Below are 24,444 nucleotides of genomic sequence, written 5' to 3'. Positions count from 1 at the left end.
GGATCCTAGACCATCCAACCATGTCATCTCCTCTAATGCAGGTGGCATGAAAAAGGCACCAAGTCCCTGCTGTAGATTGGTTGATGCAAGGAAGAGCATCAAACCTTAGAAACCATGCCAAAGCAGACATTGGAGCATGATGCAATCCTTGGTCACATCAGATCCTGTCAAACAGTCCAATCCATGCCAGTATGGAGCATGAACATTAAATAATGATGATGTGTAATATGGAATCAGATGAAAAAAAAAACATTCATATGAGAATTATCCTACCATTCGAACTCAAAATTTGAATTAAACAACTAACTTTGATCTTTTATGTATGATATAAAATAATACTAATTTTTTTTTTAACATTCACAGAAAGCCTGAAGTTTTGAGGGAGAGTATAATCAATTAAATTGACTTCAGTACTTGGCTTATATTTTATTTTTTATTGAACTTCCCCCTACCACCAGAAGAATGAAAAGCGAACTTTACCACATAATGTAGAGCTGTAACTAAATACCACAAGGGATTGTGCCTAACATGAAGGATTCTGCTAAACCATTACTTTTGGCAATAAGTGAGACAAAAAAATATTAACAAGTACTGTAGGCAGGTCTTACAAAAAAAATTATTTGAAAAATGTTAAAACAATATTAAATGTTTATGAATTTTATCCATTCATTACAATACTTGTTTAAAGTAGGTGTTTAAAATCATTGAGCCATTGTCTGAATCACCATAGAATAAATTCTAGCAGACTGTGTTTATGATACAGTTTTGGTGCTCCAAAACATTGTGAGGCTAGGAGATAGAGAAGAAAATGATGAACCCAGTTGTCAAAACCTGCTCTCCTTTCCAGGTTGTTCTACTCTCATTGTCAGAAGATTTGAGTTATTAAGATTGGACACAAGCCATTAACTCTTGGTCTGAAAATGCATCAGGCTTGATGATGGTGGTGGAAGTTGCATTGCCTCCAGCCACCCCTACCATCATAATTATTTCACATCTGCTTTCTATGTATGTTGTTATAATACAACTAAATATGCGTCTTTTATTTAAAGACGAACTAAAAAGTGCTGAACTTGGTGCCACTCATTAGGAAAGCTAGGGAAGTAAAGAAATGCTAATTGCTCATTGGTTGATGAAATTAAATACTGTCCTTCTGTGGGTTGTGATCAAAAAATTTTGCCTGTCCAGTGAAAGAAGAGTGCAACAAGACCATGATACAGCCCAATTTGTAATATGAAATATGTGGCCATATTAGTGAGGTGATGATACACTGACTATGAAACATTGATTAATGAACAAAATATATATTTTAAAAACTAAAAATATTCTTGAAACCTTCCATAGGAAATTTCTTAATACAAACCTGTTTTTCTGTGAGGTGAAGCATAGTTCGTTTGTAAGAATAAATCTCTGTGTCTGTAATCTTCCATATTGAATGTCCATTAATTTCACCAACTTTACTTTTTTGGGATATCACAATGAGATAAGGTCCTGAAGACAGAATCAACAATAATGTTCTGAAGTCCAATGTGTATAAAATTAAAAATTACCAAAACTGACAACAAATTCAAACTCTCATTAGTCACAAGTTGGCTCTAACCCACAATCTGAATAATGGAAGATGAAAGAAAAGACCATCTCTGTAGAAAGAGCTCATTCTCATGAAAATTTTTTATCAATTTGGTTTCGGATTTGGAATGAACACAAGAATTTCAACCATAATGTATCAGGAAAGAATACTGTACCACAGATAATAAAGCATATATTACTGACTTCAAAACTCACTAAAGTTGTTGTAAAGTTGCATAGTATCAAGGTATCAAGAAAAGAATTAATACTTGGATACCGGTATAAAACATTGATAGTGTACAGAAGGTCACACACATGTATCTTTAAAAGAACTATGCTAATACATACCAAATTAACTTACCATGGCACAGACAAATTGCTTGCTTAAACACGAGGTATAAGATGTTTAAAGTAAGGCTTCCAAAACTGCTGTGAATCCAACAAGATAAGAACAGATAAGCAGTAGGTGGTAAAAAGACAGTGTGCATGTATACTGGACAACTTTTAATTAATAAAGCTGTACTATCTTATGTCTAAAAACACCATAGAAAACTTATAACAGTATGGCTTGCATACAAAAAAGATGTTGACTAGTTTCTCTCCACATTCAACAAAACTACCAAATGCACTAGTTACTGTCTGTGAAAGTTTTGTAAAAGACTTGTAACTAAAAGTACAATAATTTTTTCTGATGCTAGAGAATGAGCAAAGAATATTATACCAGACTTATAACTTGCTTGCAGTGAGCTCCAAAACCTTCACACTTTAATCTAATTTGTAAGGTAAAAAATTTTTAACTTACCTGCTACCAATCTGATGATACCTAAAATACCATAAATGGGTTTTACAGAAGCTGCTTCTGGGATTTGGCTTCCAACTGAAGAAAAGAAATATATAATCTATTATCAAAACAAAAATGATAAAGAAAAGCATTAAGAAAACAATTTTAATAACTTCATTTATTACCAGACTGTGTTTTCAAATTAAATCACAGAACAAGGAAGCTAGTTGGAGGGAGTATTACCAAATTGCTAAAAGAGCAGTGAGGCAACAGGTATACTTGACTAAGGGTGAAACAGAAAGGAAGAGATTCATACACATCCTGCAATGTGAGGATCAGAAGCAAGAAGTGTTCAGGATTGCAAGACAATGTGTTAGAGAGAACTGGGATGTCATAGGTATTCATAATCATTAAGACCATTGGTACAGAAGATAAGATGGTTTGGAAGTGATATTATGAGAAGCTGTTGAATGGAAAGAATGCATGGGATGAAGAGTGACTACTTCATGCCGATCGCATAGAGGGACCAACAATTCAAGTTGATAGTAGAGTGATTGAGGACATTCATGAATAATAGAATTGGATGATGACAGAGAGTCACAGGAATCCATACAATCAGCATGACTGGATGATGATGAAGGAATATTTTCTCTTTTTTATCTTTACACATTTGCACACTATTTAATACTGTCTTAAGATGTGATACCAATCTGACATACCTATATACAGCTTCTATTGGAATTAGTACTTTAATATAGTAAAGATATTTTCTTGCTGTTTTCCAGAATATCTGGATAATGTTAAACCTAGGTTTCTAATAATGTTTAGCTTAACAATGGTTAGATTTTCTTATTAGCCAATAATCAGATATATTACTATCTTAAGTGGTTTATCAATTATCTAAACTTTGACTTATCACTTGATTTGACCACTTATTGGAAGCATTCTAATATAGAAATATTTTCTAAAACATGTATCTTAATTATTGAAGGTAAATTGTACAAAATACCAATAATTCCAGTTTTCAGAGTTTAAGGTTGAGTAGAATGAAATAGGCTTTGAAGTACTATGCAAAATTTCTTGTGTCTAGTTACATAGATTTTGTGACTACTGAACACGCTTGAATGTTTGAATGATGACAGGTCGAAAGTAAGAACAGGTGTAGCATGTCTATCAAACGATAGACATGTTATTCAGACACTGAATAACATCTCCCCTCCTCATTTCTTCCCCCACATTCCTTTCCCAGTTTCTAAGAGTTGGCACTGTCAATGTAGACACACTGAAAGGTAGATCTAGTGAAATTGTAGAGATGCTTAAACGGAGACGTGTTGATGTATGCTGCAAACAAGAGGTAAGGTGGAGAGGAGCTTCAGCCAGGGTCCTCACAGGCAAAGCACATAGGTATAAAATCTTCTGGGAAGGTAACATAGATGGAGTAGGGGTGTAGGCATACTCCTTGTGGAGAAATGGGTGGATAAGGTCATAGAGGTAGTCAGAGTATGCAATAGAGTGCTTAAGCTCAGGCTAGTCCTGCAGAATAGTATAGCTACAATTATCTCTGCCTACGTCCCACAAGCGGGCCTACCAAATGATCAGAAGGGTCACTTTTATGATACCCTTCTACAGGCTACCTCAAACGCGAGTGACAATGACCTCATCTTTGTGGCTGGAGATTTTAATGGGCATGTCAGACAGCAATCTAGTATCTTCCATGGTGTTCATGGGGGCCATGGAGTTGGTTCCAGAAACAAAGAGGGAACTAGGCCACTGGAGTTCTGTGATGCATGGAACCTATTAATCTGCAACATTAACTTCAGGAAGTCAGACAGCCACCTGATAACCTATCAATCAGGTGACTCTGCTAACCAGATTGATTTCATCCTCACCAGATAGCGGGATGCAAGGTTGCTCTTAAATACAAAGACCCTCGCTGGTGAAGAATGTATCCCCCAGCATAGACTAGTTATTAGTGACTTTAGACTCGAGGCCAGAAGGGTGCCAAGAAACAGACCAATCCAAAAAAGAAGGATTTGGAAGCTAAAGAACCCTTCACATGGTCAGAGATTTAGGGACATGCTCATTGAGAAATTTGATGAGAGGGAAGAGGAGCTACAGACTTCGGACATAGAGGGTAACTGGAAATTCCTACAGGACAGCTTACTGAGCGTCACAGACCAAATCTGCAGCTGGTGCAAAGTCCCTTCCAGGCTTAGAGTAATGTGGTGGTGGAATAATACAGTAGACAAGGCCATTGGAGCAAAAAAAACCCTGGAAGAGTGAGGGTAGCAGGGAACTGTATCAGATAGCCAGAAGGGAGGCTGGGCGACAGGTATACATAGCCAAGGGAGAAGCAGAAAAAAAGAAGTTTGCCAATGTTCAGCGATATGAGGACCAAAGAACTGAAGTGTTTCAGATTGCAAGACAGTATGTGAGAAAAAATTGTGATGTAGATAAAGCAATTAAGGATATGAGGTCAGGTAAAGCCCCCCCCCCCAGCCCATCAGGAATCACTGCCGAGATGCTTAAAATATCTGGTGGTATGGGTTATGGCCTAGTCACCCGTATTGTAAACCAGGTAGTTCATGAAGGAGTCATACCCAATGACTAGCGCAGCAGCACCATAGTCAACTGCTATAAAGGTAAAGGTGATGCTTTGGACAGAAATAACTACAGAGGTATCAAACTGCTGGATCAGGTCATGAAGGTTACAGCGAGGGTCATAGCCCAACTAATTAGGGAGAGAGTTAGCCTAGATGAGATGCAGTTCGGTTTTGTGCTAGGTAGAAGCACCACTGATGCTATATTCCTGGTATGGCAGGGTCCCCCGATCCCTTATCTGGTGGGCGATGTGAAAACTGGGGATTGACGAGTGGTTAATAAGAGCTGTACAGACCCTGTACAAGGATGCCATTAGTAAGGTAAGGGTCGGCAATGAGCATAGTGAAGAATTCTGGGTAGAAGTAGGGGTTCACCAAGGATCAGCCCTAAGCCCCCTCTTATTCATCATAGTCCTCCAGGCAATAAAAGAGGAATTCAAGACAGGTTTCCCCTGGGAGCCCCTCTATGCTGATGACTTTGCTAAGAAATTTCAGAATCGAAGGGCCTTAGAGTCAATGTTGTAAAAACCAAAGTCCTAGTAAGTAGAAGGCGAACACATCACATATCCCTTCATGTAGATGGCCCTGCTCGATCTGTAGAAAAGACGTGGGTAGAAACTCCATAAGATGTATCCAGTGTAAGCTATGGATGCATAAGAGGTGCAGCAACATCAAAGGAAGGTTAACCGGGAAGATAGCTTGTGTGTGCTGCAGATGCACAGTGGCAATAAACACCACAGATGCTCAGAAAACTGATTTCATCATATGCCAGGGGGAGAAACTAGAAGTAGTTGACAGCTTCCGCTACCTAGATGACCAAGTCTGTAGTGGGGGTGGATGCTCAGAGAGTGTTATCACTAGAATAAGAGTAGCCTGGGTAAAGTTCAGAAAGTTTCTACCTCTACTGGTGAAAAAGGACCTCTCGCTCAGAGTGAAAGGTAGATTGTATGATGCATGTGTGTGAAATGCCATGCTACACAGCAGTGAAACATGGGCCATGACTGCTGAAGACATGCGTAGGCTTGAAAGAAATGAAGCTAGTATGATCTGCTGGATGTGTAATGTCAGTGTGCACACACTACAGAGTGTAAGCGCCCTGAGAGAAATGTTGGACACAAGAAGCATTGGATGTGGTGTGCAAGAGAGACGACTGCGCTGGCATGGTCATGTGCTGCGTATGGATGAGGAGAGCTGTGTGAAGAAGTGTCACTCCTTAACAGTGGAAGGAACCCATGTTAGAGGGAGACCCAGGAAGATATGGGATGAGGTGGTGAAGCATGACCTTCAAATGTTGGGCCTCACAGAGGCAATGACAAAAGACCGAGACCTCTGGAGAAATGCTGTGACTGCGAAGACCCAGCAAGTAAAGTGAGATCACAGCCATAGCCTACACTGGTGTCGCATGACCAGCCCATTTAAAAAGTACCTTGGAATTGTTGGGCAACATTCTGTGCTTGAGGAGACCTATTGAGTCAAGTAAAATCAAAATTCAAATCAAATAACAAATGGAAATTGTAGTTGTTGCCGATGCCAGTGCTGCCTGACTGGCTCCTCGTGTTGGTGACATGTAAAAAGCACCATCCGAACGTGGTCAATGCCAGCTCTCCCACCCCGATTGGCTCCTGTGCCCGTAGCACGTAAAAAAACACCATCTGAATGTGGCCGATACCACTGCCGCATGACTGGCTCCTGTACCGGTGGTACGTAAAAAGCACCCACTACACTCTCAGAGTGGTTGGCGTTAGGAAGGGCATCCAGCTGTAGAAACACTGCCAGATCTGATTGGAGCCTGGTGCAGTCTCCTGGCTTGCCAGTCCCCAGTCAAACCATCCAAGCCATGCCAGCATGGAAAGTTAAAACAATGATGATGATGATGATGTATCACAATGTACAAAAGGTGAAAACTATGTTCATAGAAATTATAGGTTGTGTCCTAGTTTTGATGTGTAATAAATGACACTGAGAGAGTTTCAAATGATTTAAAAGATTTAATATTGTCATGAAATGAATAGACGTTACATTCTATATTAATCTGTGTTATTATTTTATATTTCCATTGATGTGTGTGTGTGTGTGTGTTACATAAATTACTGACATGCCAGCAGTGTTTATTTCTCACATCAAAGATTACTTTGGGTTGTATCTAAAGATTTTAATCATCACTGCATTCACAAATTAATTCCATAAATGAGATATAAAGACTGCTAGTATGTCAGTATTTTATGTAACAGAACTAAACAGTCAAAATTGTGTCTAATATTCAAACCAATCCACCAGGTTTAGTTATAAGACTAACAACCGTAATTATAAATAACAGAAGTTTTATAATGTACCGTATCCTATTACTGATGGAAGTGAATCTATCTTACATATTAAAAGGCAAGTTGCCTGTCTGTGTGGGTGTTGTGTGAACCACTTCTGCTCCTACAATTTTCAACCGAATTTCACCAAATTTGACACGTGTGCTCTCTTTGACTTAGGACGCTTTTTCTTATAATTTTTTCCTCGAAATTCGCCTAGGATTTGGCTTGAGCCAGCGAAAAAACGTGACACAAACTCAGCTGGAAAAAATCAATACTTTACTTTGTCAGCTGTGGCAAGTTCTTAATGACTGCTTGCACAGTACTGCCAGCAGTATTCATTTGCGAGTTACAGTTTACCTCTGTTTTCACATGAGCGCTCTTTTTCATATAATTATTCCAACTTAAACTAGCCACTTCAAAACTCTTACCCAAAATTAAAAATCCTTAATTCGGTCTGTTTGATTAACATTTTTGCCAACTACATTTTACTATTTTTCGGGTGCTACACAGATGCATGACATGTTGCTTAGTTGACTTAGCCCACCATTTACTCCACAAATGAGTTGTCAATGCTGCACTTTCCCGTGTCATCTGTTTCAACGTAACTACAATGGATACAAATTATGCCATTTTAATCCTGAGCAATGCCGGGTATCTTTGCTAGTAAACTATAAATGGCAGTGTCCAATTAGTCCTTCTTTTACTGTCCACAGCAAGATTGTTAAACAAATATGACAGACCTTTACAGCTGTTTCATGTATCAAGTAAATTTAATGGTTGTGTAGTTAAGAAGTTTGCTTTGTAACCACATAGTTTTAGGTTCAGGTCCACTTGGACAAGTCATCATCATCATCATCATCATCGTTTAACGTCCGCCTTCCATGCTAGCATGGGTTGGACGATTTGACTGAGGACTGGTGAAACCGAATGGCAACACCAGGCTCCAATCTAATTTGGCAGAGTTTCTACAGCTGGATGCCCTTCCTAACGCCAACCACTCAGAGAGTGTAGTGGGTGCTTTTACGTGTCACCCGCATGAAAACGGCCACGCTCGAAATGGTGTCTTTTATGTGCCACCCGCACAAGAGGCAGTCCAGGGGCACTGGCAACGATCTCGCTCGAAAACCCTACAAAGGCCAGTCAGGCGGTATATATATATATATATATATATATATGTCTGTACGTATTGTCGTCGTCGTTTAACGTCCGCTTTCCATGCTAGCATGGGTTGGACGATTTGACTGAGGACTGGTGAAACCAGATGGCTACACCAGGCTCCAATCTGATTTGGCAGTGTTTCTACAGCTGGATGCCCTTCCTAAAGCCAACCACTCAGAGAGTGTAGTGGGTGCTTTTACGTGTCACCCGCACGAAGGCCAATCAGGCGGTACTGGCAAAGGCCACGCTCATCTCGCTCGAGAAACCTCATGTGTCACCCGCACAAGAGCCAGCCCAGGGGCACCAGCAACGATCCCGCTCGAAAAATCCCAGAACCCCACACAAGAGCCAGTTCAGGGGCACCGGCAACGATCCTGCTCGAAAGACTTCATGTGTCGCCCGCACAAGAGCCAGTCCAGGGGCACTGGCAACAGTCTCGCTCGAAAGATATCACGTGTCGCCCGCACATGAGCCAGTCCAGGGGCACTGGCAGCGATCCCGCTCGAAAGATTTCATGTTTTCATGTGTCGCCCGCACATGAGCCAGTCCAGGGGCACTGGCAGCGATCCCGCTCGAAAGATTTCATGTTTTCATGTGTCGCCCGCACATGAGCCAGTCCAGGGGCACTGGCAGCGATCCCGCTCGAAAGATTTCATGTTTTCATGTGTCGCCCGCACATGAGCCAGTCCAGGGGCACTGGCAGCGATCCCGCTCGAAAGATTTCATGTTTTCATGTGTCGCCCGCACATGAGCCAGTCCAGGGGCACTGGCAGCGATCCCGCTCGAAAGATTTCATGTTTTCATGTGTCGCCCGCACATGAGCCAGTCCAGGGGCACTGGCAACGATGTCGCTCGAAAGATAGGCCTGGGCTGACCAATGCCTTGTGACTGACTTTGGCAGATGGAAACTGGAAGCCCATCATGTGTGTGTGTGCATGCATTTGTTTATTCCCTTGCAACTTGGCAGTTAGGCAAAAGATGTTGATAGAATAAGCACCGGACTTAAATAAGTATGGAAGGTAGGGTAGTGATTTGTTCAACTAACCCTTTCAAGGCAGTTCCACAGCATAGCTGCAGTCTAATGACAGAAACAAGTAAAAGAGGAAATTTAATTTACAAATGCAGTGATTACTAAAAATATTAAGTGAAACCCAAAATAATTTTTAGTGTGATAATCTGTTTTATATATTAAGATTAATTTCTCTCTTTGAGGTTAAACTTCAATCGCTCTGAAAAGAGCTTATTTTCTATAAATTACTTTATTACAATTTCGTCATCATCATTTAAGGTACTTTGCCATGCTTGCATAGGTCAGTCAAAATTTTAATGGAGAGATTTTTAGGATCAGAAAGGCTTGTTTGCAATCTTAATAGTAGTAACTAAAGAATGGCTGTTTTGGTTTGGAACTTTTTCCAATGTTTCAGATACAGCTAATATAGACACTACTGATTCTCAGAAACTATTTTTATTAATTAACTATGTTTCACCTGCAATATTTGATCATATCAGTGAATAGGATGCACAAAATAAATTTGTAATTTAGCCTTTAGCATTCAGATTTCTTTGTCAAATGTAGTGCATATTTATTCACTTTGCTTTGAATTAATCACACTCTATCTTGTAGTTGCAAGATTTCAATGGTGTGTTTGTATATTTTTAGAATGACATTATATATACAATGTATGGAAGGCTGAAATTACACAAAATTAGATTGATTTGGTCAGTAAAAGTAAAAATATATTGCAAGTAAGTTAAAGTGCTAGATGAGCTAGCTAGCTTTATTTTCATCAACTAGTGAATATAGTCATATAAATGGTGAAAAAAAAAACAAAAAACAGGTCAGATGAAATTTATGATGGTGTATATCGGTTTATAGTAATTGTGACATATCAAGATGAACTTTAATGTTTGTGGTATCAACTTTCATGGTCAGCATTCCAGCAGCTGCATCATCACAGATTTCTTTTCATTATAAACTACATTATATCATAATTTGGTTGCACCATATTTTACTGGAGAAGTAAAATATGATTTCATCACAACAAACAGGTGATTAGCATTTCCTGACTTTTTCTGATATTCAATAACCCAAAGGACAAACTTCTTGATTTTTCACTTAGTCTTCAAATTAGAAGCACATAAGTAGTTGAAGTGTTACAATACAGAATTATAAATAAATGTTAACCTACTCATATACAACAAACATACAAGTATGTATACATATATATATATAAATAAGTATATATATATGCATGCATAGTATAGTTTAAGTGAAGCATTGTGTGACATTTGAAGATTGAAAATTGTTCAAAAGCCAATGCAATGCAGAAACTTTACTTTATATTTCTATATTTCAGGGTTAATACTCTTTTATCAGGAGAAATGGATGATGGTGTTGAGCAGGTATCTTTTGCTTATTTGAGCAAAGATCTGTTGGTTTCTGAACATCCGTTTCTTTTACCCGAGTACTTCTAGCCAACACTCCTCCTCTTTTAGGTTAGTGTTCTATTGATATCCTTTACTTCCTTACCAGATAATATTACTTAGCTGCTTTCATTGACATCCATCAAACATACTTACACACACACACACACACACACAGAGTCTCTCTCTCTCCCCACCTTTGTATCAGCATTTACTGCTTCCCTCTCATCTCAATACTCGAGTAATTAAGTGATTGCATCACATCTGTTGGTATCTGATATACCCAACCCTGCTCTCATATCTGAAGCAAATATGTAGCTGCCATTATCTCTTTCCTTCATGATCATGCTGGAATAATGAGGTCTTGCATCAAATTCATTCTACCCTTCTACCAGCTTTATCTCCCTCAGTTATCTACTGTTACATTGCAGCACCAGCACTACTCATTACATACTCCACTCCTCTTACCAGCTAGCATTGCCCTTCTATACTGCTAACCACATCTTTTACAATCTTGCCATCACCCCCTTTTTAAAACTATCCATTCCTTTCTCTTATTTATCCCTTGCCATTATTGTCACCCTCAATACACTCTGCTACTACTGTCACTCTCAATACACTCTACCATTACTGTCTCTTTTATAACTCCTTCTAGAACTCTTTCTCTCACTGCTTCTTTCTTCATGCTCTTATTTCTTTCCTCCTGTTACCCTAGTTCATCCTTTGCCCTCTCTTTAAACCCACTTTGTTTATCACACTGGCCTGTAGGAATGAAAGGAACAATGAGGAGCCCTTTTGTTTTGAGGGTGCAAGGCAACGTTAGTGCTGGTACTACAGTATAATGCACTTAATACACTTTGTAAAGTGCTTGGTGAACATATGGAGACAATATAAGGTCAAAAAGGACCCTTTTTTGAGAATATGACAACCTCTCTAATGCTGGTACCATGATAAAATGCACACGATACAATCTGTAAACTGGTTAATATTAACTGTAGAAATCACATCCAAATCAAAATATATGACTGAAACATGGCCACCCAAACTGTCTAAATGGAGAGTGGCTCCAAATAAAAACTGACTTGGACTGTTAAAGTCTGTTCAACTCATGCCATATGGAAAGCAAATGGAAAATGATCTTAATAATGAGAATGACTTTATATATATCACCAACATCATTTTAATGTCTCCTTTTCCATAATTACATGGGTCAGATAGTTTAATGAGGCAAATTTCCTATGGTCAGATATCCTTCCTGTCATCACTCCTGACCCATTTTCAAGCAAGATCTTCATGTCCAGACATTTTTTTTTTTTTGCAGATTATTAAAAATGAATGCTATTCATTTACAACAGTTATGCAATGTCAAAACAGGAAGAGACAAACATATATGCACTCACCTCTCCCTCTCTCTTTCTCACACACACAACAAGCATCATTCAAATTCTGTCAACCAAATCAACTCACAAGGTTTCACTGACCCAATGTACCACACAATGGGGCTGAATTCAAGCACACATGGTTGCAAAACAAGCTTCTTAACCACACTGGTGCTTATATTTTACCCACACACACATTTTTTTGCATTATACTTGCTATAGATAAGCATTCAGTTACGGCCAAATCATACAGATACAATTAGTCAAAAGACTGCAGGCTATATACATTTCACATATTTATTACTCTCTGAACATCCGCTTACAAAAACTGCATTTACATTAGTAAAGATCCTCTGTGATTTCAAGATTTTATAGGCTGATTTTCTTTTTTAACCTTTAGAGCAGTAACACAATGTATGATAAAGCACTTGCATATTGATACTTTACAGTTTAGGTAACACAGGGTGAGCTGAGGTATGAGAAGGTAATATATTTATTTAACCACTTGTCATCCTTAAGATTACAGCCGTTTTGCAGCTTTCATCATATAATAATAATTTCAGTGTATAATAAATCATTTTACATGTCTGCATTAACATGTATGCTATGAATGATACAACTGTATACTTACAAATTAGAACAAGTAAAGAAAGCTAGCTCATCAGATCACTAGAATATCATGGTTACACAGTTTATTTAGACAGAAAATATTTTGAGACCTTTTGACCCTATTTGAAAATAACTGTTCTTCAGTATTATCTCTTAGTTTAATTTTTATGTCTCCAGTTGTCTGTTTCCTATTGAATTCATTCGTGTTAAGTTTTGTTATATTTTTATATGTACTTCTACATACTTTCAATATTTTAAAAATTTAATTTAACTACTTTACTTCCTTTCCTAGCCCTTCCTGTTAACATTAAGGACGGTTGGTTTCCTGAACTTAGATACAGCACCTCGATATGAAACAAAATATATTTATTATTTATATTTTTAATGATCATACCAAGCTAATTTTATTAAGTATGGGTCTTCCATACATTGTATTTATAAAGAGTAAATTTTGCATGGATACTTGAGAGTTGAAACATTAGTATGGCCATGATGATGTTCTAGTGATCTGATGCTCTAGCTTTCTTTATCTGCACTGATTTGTAAATATACAACTGCATTGTATAATGCATAGCATGCATATTAGTGCAGACATCATCATCATTTAATGTCAGTTTTCCATACTGACATGGGTCGGATGGTTTGACAGGAGCTGACCAGCTGAAGAGTTCCCCGGGCTCCATTTGTTTGTTTTGACATGATGTCAACAGTAGGACAGATATGTCTCCAGTTGTCTGCCCTTCCTAATGCCAACCACTTTACAGACTGTACTGGCTATTTTACATGGCACCAACACCCATGAGCCACAAGATTTGGATTACTTGGTTGAGGGAGAGATGTAGAAGATTAGCCTGTATGCATGAACAGTCATAATTTTACTTAGCCTACATGTCCACTCAAGCAGAGCAAACCACCCTGTAAAATAATTCATTATACACTGAAATTATTTTTACATGATGAAGGCTGGCGAAACAGCTGTAACCTTAAGGATGACAAGTGATTAAATAAATGTATTCACCTCTCATACTTCCTGACTTTTTTAGTTTATATACTACTCATGAAATAATTTCATCAATCAGATTTCCTCAATTTCACCTGCATAGAACTCTGCATTACACTCCTCTATTCTAGTTTACAATGTGGTTTGCTAGCCAGGTCTGCTAGGGGAGCTTCCTGTGATAGCCACATAATTATATGAATACATATATTACACTACAAATATATATATATATATATATATATATATATATTGAAGAAATTAGAGTCAAAAAGAAGGAGTATGGTTGAACATTTATTTATTATTTGCTACAATTGTTTCAACGCAACATAGTTCTCCAAGAATACAGATATTTGATTATGCAAACAGTTGCATAATCAAATATCTGTATTCTTGGAGAACTACATTGCAGTGAAACAATTGTAGCAAATAATAAATAAATGTCCCATATTCCTTCTTAACTCCAATTTCTTCAATTTTACATCCACACAATGAATATTCAAACTTAAACTTGGAAGTATATAACACTACTAATAGTACTGGGTAATTCTGAAGGTAAATGAGATTTATACTGTACTTTACCACATTCCAAACAGAATACAACTATATATATGTATATATATATATATATATATATATATATATAATCAAATGAATAATAACAGAGATGATGGATAATTGTCAGCTCACAATAATCCATCGTTTGTTATTATTCCTCATCATCATCATTTAACTTCTGTCTTCCATACATACATAGGTAGGATGGTTGACAGGAACTGGCCACAGGTAAAAGACTACCCCAGGCTACTGTGTATGTTTTGGCAGGGTTTTTATGGCTGGGTACCCTTCCTAACACCAACCACTATGCAGAGTGGACTCAGTGCTTTTTACATGGCACAAACACAGACAAGGTCAGTTTTAGCATGATTTTTACAGTTGGATGCCATTCCAAATACCAACCACTTTACAATGTGCACTGGATGCTTTTTTACATGGTACCAGCACCAAGTAATTTGCAAGACAAGGAATTTTGAGAGGGATAACTTGATTATAATACACTAAGGGGATTTGCAACTTGTCAGACACTCTAGAGTATACCAATAATGTACAATTCAATGTAACACATGCTTTGGACCAGCAAAATACCCATAGGGTTGGTTTTCTCTGTGTACACAACCGGAATATCCTATCTGATACTTACCAACCATAGGCTGGAACCACAGGTTTATCCAACTCTACCTGGTGCATATCTTTACAAATACCTGGTTCTATCTGAATCCTTATTTTATTCTGTGTGTGTTTGTTGTTATGTGAAGTTATATATATGTATAAGGGAAAGATTGACAGTGTTTGCAAGCCAGTGGGACTTGCTCAGAGTACTTCAATGTTTTTACAATGAACATACTGATTGCCTTGAATTCTTAGTGAAAAGCACCCTTGGAGGAACCATGTGTGCCCAAACGACATTCTAGTTGTTTTGACCCACATAGAGGCCATTCAAAAAGGTCACCAATCACTAACAGTAAAAGAACACAATGTTATACAACAACACTTAGAATAGTTCCTGAGGAGTCAGCCCAGGTCTGATTTCAGTGTCCACAATAGAGTCAACTTTATTACAAGCAGTCCTTTATTTGACAAAGTTTTCACCCTGCATACGTAAAGATCTACACTTTCAATCTATATAAGGATATTAGTATATTACATCTAAATGTAAAGTCTATATATGAATAATTTCTTCAAATATTGTAAACAAATGAATAAAGGAATCAGTAAAAAAACTCACCTTGCAGATTTATCTCTTGAGTCACCCGATCAATAACCAATAACTCATTAGTTACTGAATCTTTAGCTTCAATAATGAATTTTTCTGATGTAATATGCCTAGAAAATTTAATATTTTAAAATTAGGGAAAATGTTCAATTTTGGTTTGAATTTGAAAAGACTAAATATCAAAGTTATGCTTTAAAAACTAATAAAGTTTAAAGTAAATGAAATAATTTTGGAGAAATATGCATGCACTTCAGTTTCTTACACTTTTACTTGTTTTAGTTATTATACTGTGGCCATGAGGGAGCACTGCCTTGTAAGACTAATGTAACAAATCAACTTATTTTAAGCCTGATACTTATTCTGTTGGTGCTTTTGCCAAACTGCTATGTTACAGGGATGTAAACAAACCAATTCACATTGCAAAACAGTCAGGGCGAGTGGACACAAATGCACACACACGCGCGCACGCACACACACACACAACAAACTTCCATACAGTCTCTCTCCATCAATTTCATTCAGATGATATTGTTCAGCCTGGGGCTATAGTAAAAGATACTTGCTCAAAGTGCTGCGCAATAGGATGGAACCTGAAACAATGTGGTTGCAAAGCAAACTTCTTAACCACACAGTCATGTCTGTGTCTAAGAGATATCAAATGAGATTCTATTTTTAATTATGCCTAAGAAAAAATTTTAGTAATTCATAATTTTTTATTTTAACGAACACTTTCAATTAGAATTCACAGAGTCTGCTTTTCTAACCCTGTCCACCCAACAATATAAAGAGTAGTTGTAGTAGTATGAGGGCATGCACAGTAACAGTGTGTCACTGCATTCACCATTTGTTGGTGCTTCCTTACTCTTCATGGACCACTAAGACAACAACCCTCTAACCCATGGGTCTGTTTTGAGTAGTCATGGCTGGTGAGAGGTTTTATGAGGTCAGAGTGCAAATCCTAACTCAACCTCTTTTAGGTGCTTTTTATGATATAAACTAGCAATGCATTCCAGCATTGCCAGGGTGTTATGCCCTTCAAGCACATTGTATTATTTGCTCCTTTCTTATGGGCAGAATCGGCACAGCTGATATATAGTTAATGGAAGTTACTTTTTGTTTAATAGTGAAGGGCAAGGGTACAATTTGCATGGGTCTGCATGAAAGTGCTTTCTGTTCTTAAGAAGGATCAGAAACTATGTATTGTTTCATCATATAAAAGGGGGTTAATACGATTTTCTCCAGAAATCACATTTTCAAAATTTTAATTTCCCTCTATCTACACCGCAATTTCTTAATTTGTAACTTTTTTACAATTTTGAAACGAGTACTGAACCAAGTGTATAAAAAGGAAGATGCTGTTTTTGAACTGTGTAACATTATAGGCTGTAGAATAAATACTGAGTAACGCAGTAAAAAGGTTGTGTGACGTTGATACATTGATGAAGAATACAAAGACTGTTAAAAAACATTATCTTGAAACTGGTTAGAAGGAGTGGAATAAAATTTCTGTAATTATACTGAAAGAGCCGCTGAGGCTTTCAACTTCGCCAAGTTTCCGAATTTGTTATAATAACCAGAATAATATTTTGTTTTTCAGATATATTTGCGAGTATTGTGAGTGGTGTTAAATCAGGCAAATCATGTTGGTAGTACTTGAAAGTGAACGTTGTTGCTTGTTTGAAGTCCAGGCCGCAAGTAAAGTTTCAATATCAGAGCGTTTCACTGTTGTGGGGGGGGGGGGGGGAGTTTACATACGTAAACTAAGAGACACACACACACACACATACATTAATGCACATGTGAAGCCTATCTCTATCCTTGTGTGGGTTGTCTTTAGATGTGTGTGTGTCAGTCATCACAAAATTGTATACTGACAGACACATACACCGTCACACACATACACTTGTCAGTTATCGGCCTAACATAGGTAACGAAAATGCGAACACACTCATATAGAAAATGTGACATTATCATCATTATCGTCGTCGTTTAACGTCCGTTTTCCATGCTGGAATGGGTTGGACAGTTCGACTGGGGTCTGGGAAGCTAGGAGGCTGCACTAGGCTCCAATCTGATCTGGCAGTGTTTCTACAGCTGAATGCCCTTCCTAATGCCAACCACTCCGAGAGTGTAGTGGGTGCTTTTTACGTGTCACCGAGACAGGGGCCAGAGGAGCTGGCATCGACCACGATTGGACGGTGCTTTTTACGTGTTACCACCACAGGGGTCACAACTACAATTTCCATTTGATTTGGTTTTGATATTGATGTACTTGACTCAACAGGTCTCCTCAAGCACAGCATGTTGCCCTACGATCCAAGGTACTTTTGAGTGGGCTGGTTATGCGAATCTGGTGTAGGTTACAGCTGTGAACTCACTTTATTTGCTGGGCCTTCTCCCTCACAGCATACCTCCAGAGGTTTTGGTCTTTTGTCATTGCTTCTGTGGGGCCCAACGTTCGAAGGTCACACTTCACCACCTCGTCCCATGTCTTCCTGGGTCTCCCTCTACCCCAGATTCCTTCCACTGATTGGGAGTGGCACTTCTTCACACAGCTCTCCTCATCCATCTGTAGTACATGACCATACCAATGCAAACATCTCTCTTGCATGCCACACCCAATGCTTCTTATGTCTATCATTTCTCTCAGGGTGCTTACACTCTGCAATGTGTGCACACTGACATAATACATCCAGCGAATCATGCTAGCTTCATTTCTTTCTACCTACACCTTTTCTACAGATCAAGCAGGGCCACTTACCTGAAGGGGTGTGTGCTGTGTTCGTTTTCCTACTTACTAGAACTTTGGTCTTTGCAACACTGACTCTAAGGCCCTTTGATTCTAAACCTTGCTTCCACACCTGAAATTTCTTCTCTAGTTCTGGTAGTGATTCTGCTATGAGGTCCAGGTCATCAGCATATAGGAGCTCCCAGGGGCAACCTGTTTTGAATTCCTCTGTTATTGCCTGGAGGACTATGATGAATAAGAGGGGCCTGAGGGCTGATCCTTGGTGAACCCCTACTTCTACCCGGAATTCTTCACTACATTAATTTCCAATCCTAACCCTACTAACGGCATCTATGTATAGGGCCTGTACTGCCCTTATTAACCATTCGTCACTCCCCAGTTTCCGCATTGCCCACCAGATAAGGGATCGTCTCCAAGTCCACAAAAGCCAAGTATAGGGGGTTTATCTTTGGCTAGGTATTTCTCCTGCAGTTGCCGTACCAGGAATATAGCATCAGTGGTGCTTCTACCTGGCACAAAACTGAACTGTATCTCATCTAACAGTGCGTGTGTTTATTTGAAAAAGAAAAAAAAATCCTCCTGAAATATAACAATACCTGTTTCAACACATGATTTCACATCAGGAATCTTGCAAAACCAATACATAAACAAACTGGTAAAATGTTTAGTATGGAGTATGGGTTGATGAGGTAAAGTAAGAATAACAAATGGAAGAAAGATATGTTGAGTAGGTCTTTGTTAAAATGTAGTGTGTTAATTCAGAGAAATAGAAAGGCACAGAAGACAGTGGTTTTTAGGTTTCCATGTGTGTAGCAGCAGCACTCTCCCAGATACATTGTGGAATCAAAAAGTTCCCAGACTAGTTATGTCTAATAAAAAATAACTTATTTACCTAAGTTTTAGCATCATCTCCTTCAAAATAGTCACCTTGTGCAGCAATACACTGGTTCCAGCATTCCTGGCACTTTTGAAATCTGGCCTGGAAGTCATTTTCGATAAGCAAGTTGAGGACCTTCTGTGATTCGCACTAGACTTTGACAACAGTGTTAAAATGGCATTTTCATCTTTAGGAAGAGAGGGAAGTCCGCAGGTGCTAAATCTGGCAAATAGGGCGAGTTCAGAAGCAATACCATGTTACTTTTGGCAAGACACACATGTGTGAGGAGAGCTCTGTGACAGAGTGCTTTGGCGTCGTGAAGAATCCAATTCTTTGCACCCAATAAATCAGGTCGCTTTCATTGAAAGTCCTCCCTTAAATGCTTCAAAACATTGCAATAGAACTCTCAATTGATGGTCTGGCTCTGGGGGATGAATTCCCAATGCACAATACCACATTTCTGGGGGTGACGCTTGTGGCAGGTCTTCCAGATCACTCATTGTCTTCCAGGGATGTTCTTCCACTTTTGAAATGCCTGTGCCTCCCAAAACATTGCATACAATCCATTGCCTCATCACTGCAAGCTTGCCAAAGCATGCTTAATGTCTCTGTAGCAGACTTCCCAAGTTTAGCACAAAATTTTCATGTTAGCTCTTTGTTCCAGTCCATGACAAAATCACAGATCACAAAAACACAAACTTCACAATTTGCAAAATAAACACAGTGATGATACTTGGCACACTGTCTCATGAAGGTCACTGTCTCATGAAGGTCACTGTCTCATGAAGGTCACTGTCTCATGAAGGTCACTGTCTCATGAAGGTCACTGCCAGCTGTCACTGTGCACGCAATCATGTGCTGCCATCAGTTGGCGCACTACAGAACTAGTCTGGGAACTTTTTGATACCACCTCATATATGTGTAATATGTGTGTAATGTTGGTTGAGTTTGACTTGGTTACCAAATCTCCATTGGTGGATATTGTCAAGGTCATTGTCCTTGGAAGCAGTGAATGCTTAGTGTAAGGTATCCAGGTTGCATATAAATGAATCCAGAGTGCAGATGGTTAAGAGGATTAAATAGTATCATACATATAAAAGTGAGTGGTATTAAAACAACAATTAAAACATTAATGATATCAAATAGATCATTAATGAACAGTTTACAAGATATAGCCATTGTTTAACCTACACCAAAATTAATGAAATAGGAATTAGAGAGATCATCATTAGTGAATAAGAATACTGATCCTAGTGAACAGAGATGGATTTAGCCCATTTAGCTAGGAAATTGTCATACCAGATATAGTTTGAAGTTTTCAAGGCAGTATGACAGGAGAGCAAATCTCCATAAAATCTGGATTTACAGGGACCATACTGCTGGTTTATGAAATGGATGAAAGTGAGGTGAGGTAGGTGGTGGTTGTTTACAATTGTTCTTTCATTACTTTTGGGATATTGGAAGATAGGGTGACAGGTAGGTAGTTGTTAGAGTGGTAGTTGTTGTTCTTATGAATAAGTAGAAAAAAAAACACATGGAAGAGAAGGGATTTTCAAGTGGACAGACTATATGGTGACTTTCTTTACAAGTGTAGTTTGCAAAACCACCTGGATTAAAAAATAAAAATAGTGGGCAGCAAGGAGTAATAATTTTCAATGCATGAAATTCATAAAATTGAAGTTTGACAAATCTCTCCTTTTTCCCTTTTAATTTGGAAATAAATTTAGTAAATCATTTATGGTCTCATTTAGCACTATTTGAACTGGATCTTACTTTCTATATTTTCCACTTTGTCTATAACAAAAACATTAATCCATAACAGAATATGATTCTCATCTTCACACCATATCACATATTCTGCTATTCCTGATTCTTGTTATCTTGCATTGGTTTAGAACTTTTCAATGTTCTGTGATTCTAATTTTCAGGGAGTTTCAATTCTTCTGTTTCTGGTGAGGCATCTTTGGAGTATCATGCTATTTCTGAGCACTGTTATCATATATTAATTACAGTTTTATCTTGTCTTCCCAGACACAATAGGAAAGAGTTATTGTGAGGTTTAGTTGAAGCTCTAGTTGAAACTTTATTCTGTAATACGTAGTTAAGTGCATATACATTTCTAAGGAATGTATATTTTAAAGTGGAATACTTCGTGTTTATAAACTTTGTTACTGGAACATTATTTAGTCTGATGCAGTTGGCATCTGAAAATACCTGATGGCCTGAGTGGTGGGAATTGTAATTTAGCTAGAGTTTGTGTATCAATATCAAAATGTAAAATTCAATTGATCAAGTTAACAATTAATAATCATTCTAACTGTACTAATAATAACTCATTCAGATTGCTGATTTCTCTGTTGATTACATACTGATTAAGTAAAACAATAGGTAATATCTGCTTGGTGAAAGTGTCACAAGTTGACAGATAAGTAGTGTAAACAAACTAATAAAGAAATTAGGAATCACAGATGAGATGATGTAAGCCCAAGATAGCAGATAGGAAGTATGATCATCAATCGACACTACTGACAAGTAACTTCAAACATATTGGACAAGCTTACAAGGGTGTTTCTAAGAGATCATTAAAATTGCTACAAGTAGCAGTTAAATCTCTCATGACTCTCCCTATCATTTTAAAGATCGGATACATTGAATAAAATAGTCTCTAACATACAAAAAGGCAGCAGCATTATACTGGTTATTGTATCTTTAGTCAGAGGTTTTCTCAATCAGGTCTAATTAACCATCATTAGTGTGGCAATACAACTTCCCTCCACAAAGACAATAATTAGAATATTTATTTGAGATTCCTACTATATGTTTTTGAACCAGACACTGAAATTATTGAAGGAACAGCTAAGTAGTGTACATGAAGTATCAAAGAGAATTTTTAAATGACACAAGTTTCAGAAAGAAATCAGTTGATCAAGTTTACCAAACTTTATTAAATTAACAAAATTAAAAATTATTCTTGTGCAATTTAAAATTCTATCAATCACGATCTTCCATAGTTATGTGTGTGGGTGACCCACACTTTCGAATAGCTCTGACAGATAGACAAAAATATGAAAACAAAAAAAATTAAAAGTTTGGGAATCATAGTGCGACAAGATATTCAACATTATTATTTTAAAAATTGTCGTTAGCAGATTTTCTGAGTCACTCAAAAGTATAAATCTATTTGTTTTAATGCAGGAATAAATTCAGACTAAACTGACTAAAGCATGTGTCGATTGTCATACAGTAGACGTGGATATCGAGATAAACTCCCAGGTCGATTCTGCAGCATGGTTTCGATTTCTTATTGAAAACCAATTCACTTACGCAACTGATACCACCCAGTAAAGATATGCACGTCACAATATCCTATTCACCTTGTCTAAAATATAGGGTCGTATATTTAGTAACAACTAAATACTGAAATACATCAATAAAGGAATAACGCCCACTCTTAACATAGTTAGGTCAATCAAAAGTAAAAAACAAAAACATCTATCATTTTATAATATCATAAAATAAAAAAAAAGTTGTCTATTAAACAAAAATTAATGTAAAATATGTTGAAAATATAGAATTATTAATTCAATGCAGTAGAAAATAAACGATATTAACTTGAATTTATATAAAATTAACTTTAACTATGTGAGTAAATAAGATAGAAAGGTTCCTTCACAGTATTGGAATATTAATGTTTACAGAGGTAAGGAAATAAGGTTTGACAACTAATTTAGATGAAAATGAAGTAAATGAACATCGACGTAATATGCAAAATATAGTGAAGATGCAATAAAATCAGAGAAGGGATTTTACACAAATAAACAGTGTCAGCATTTTTAACAGGATAAGAAGTACGTTTTTGTAAGTAAGAAATTAACTAGTAAACGAAAAATATTCTGATTAACAAATATTTAATTAATTTATTTTTCTACTAATCGCATGATGTTGATAATGAGAGATTAAATTATTTCACTCTCAAAGAAAATTATAATTATTTGTCCAATATGAAAATTAAGATACAATTTAAAAAAAAATAAGTCTAAAATTATAACACTTGTAAATAAATGAACAACTTACAATCGGAGAGATTCATGAACAGCCATGATTTCATCACAGATGAGATAAAGAAGACGTTTTAAGGTAGCAAACGCTACACCGTTATGACAGGTTCTCTAAGGGAGCTAATTAAGATCAAATTTGGGCGGTGAGAGAAAGAGAAAGAGAAGAAAGGTAACTCTTGTATATTAATTAAAACTGCATTTCCAGTCAGTCATTGAAAAACAAACCATTGAGGATTAGCTTTATTTACGAGTTAAAAACGAAAGGCTGTTTGGTTTCTTTTTTGTTTTTAGAATTACTCAGCTCTTTATGAGCTTTCTGAATGGTAAATTTGAAGTGTACATCTAAAATAATGCAATATAGCTTCGTCAGCAACCAGGTTGCAGTTCACACGAGGAAAATTTCGACACCATATAACAATAAATGTTTAAAATGAAGTTAATAGTTTTGTGTTTTTGAATGTCTAATATGTGTTTTTCCCACTGCAATTGTTTTAGTTTCAACACATAGCCTCAGATCGAATCACTTGCCTGGCAAGTACACCTGAAAAACTAAAATGAATGTCAACCTCATCCCCTGACTACCACTTCGTTATTATAGCTAATCTTACATTGAAATGTAACTCAGAATATACATTATCACTGGTTGTGATCAGACAAGTTATTTAATTGGTCAGCTCTTCATAAATTCTTTACTGACTGATTATGGTTGTAAATGCTCATCTCTTACTTTAAACCAGTGGTTCCCAAAGTGGGCGGTATTGCCTCTATGGGGGTGATGGAAAGTTCCAAGTGGGGCGATAATGGGGTCGCGATTGATGTAAAAACAACAAAATAATGGGTTCATTAGGTTAAGTTTTATTTGTGAAATACAATTGCTTTGAATTTGCTTCAGAAAGAGGTTTATGGTTAGTTGGAGTGGGAGTGCTAGGAATGTGACCTGGGTATCAAGGGTGCAGCAGCCCCAAAAAGTTTGGGAACCACTGCTTTAACCCAAAAAACGTGGCGTTTTCATTAGGACATCTTTTCCTATTTTTCCCACTACCAGTTGCTTTTACTTCTAACACGACTCAATATGTTTGAATAGGAGTCTTGAGAATCATCATCAATGATACACAAAGGCCTTGTGTCTTTTAAGAGTACAAAAACTCAACTACTACACATATTGGTTT

General features: G+C 37.4%; 1 protein-coding gene across 1 annotated transcript in view; it reads right to left on the bottom strand.

The window, feature by feature from the left end:
* The window catches only part of LOC106878932 (phosphatidylinositol-3-phosphatase SAC1), a 55,936-nt gene extending 32,560 nt beyond the window's left edge, over positions 1–23,376 (bottom strand). Inside the window, exons 1-4 of the mRNA XM_014928297.3 lie at positions 23,292–23,376; positions 15,604–15,701; positions 2,369–2,443; positions 1,361–1,488 (exon numbers count right to left, since the gene is read on the bottom strand). Coding sequence (XP_014783783.1) covers positions 1,361–1,488; positions 2,369–2,443; positions 15,604–15,701; positions 23,292–23,317 — 327 coding nt within the window. The 5' untranslated portion in view covers positions 23,318–23,376. The remainder of the gene's footprint in view (positions 1–1,360; positions 1,489–2,368; positions 2,444–15,603; positions 15,702–23,291) is intronic.
* Between the last annotated feature and the right edge of the window lie 1,068 nt (positions 23,377–24,444).

This window comes from Octopus bimaculoides, chromosome 1 (genome assembly GCF_046866305.1).
Source record: "Octopus bimaculoides isolate indiv1 chromosome 1, ASM4686630v1, whole genome shotgun sequence".
Classification (NCBI taxonomy): domain Eukaryota; kingdom Metazoa; phylum Mollusca; class Cephalopoda; order Octopoda; family Octopodidae; genus Octopus; species Octopus bimaculoides.
The sequence above is the reverse complement of the archived record's forward strand: the minus strand, read 5'-3'. Positions and strand labels throughout refer to the sequence as shown.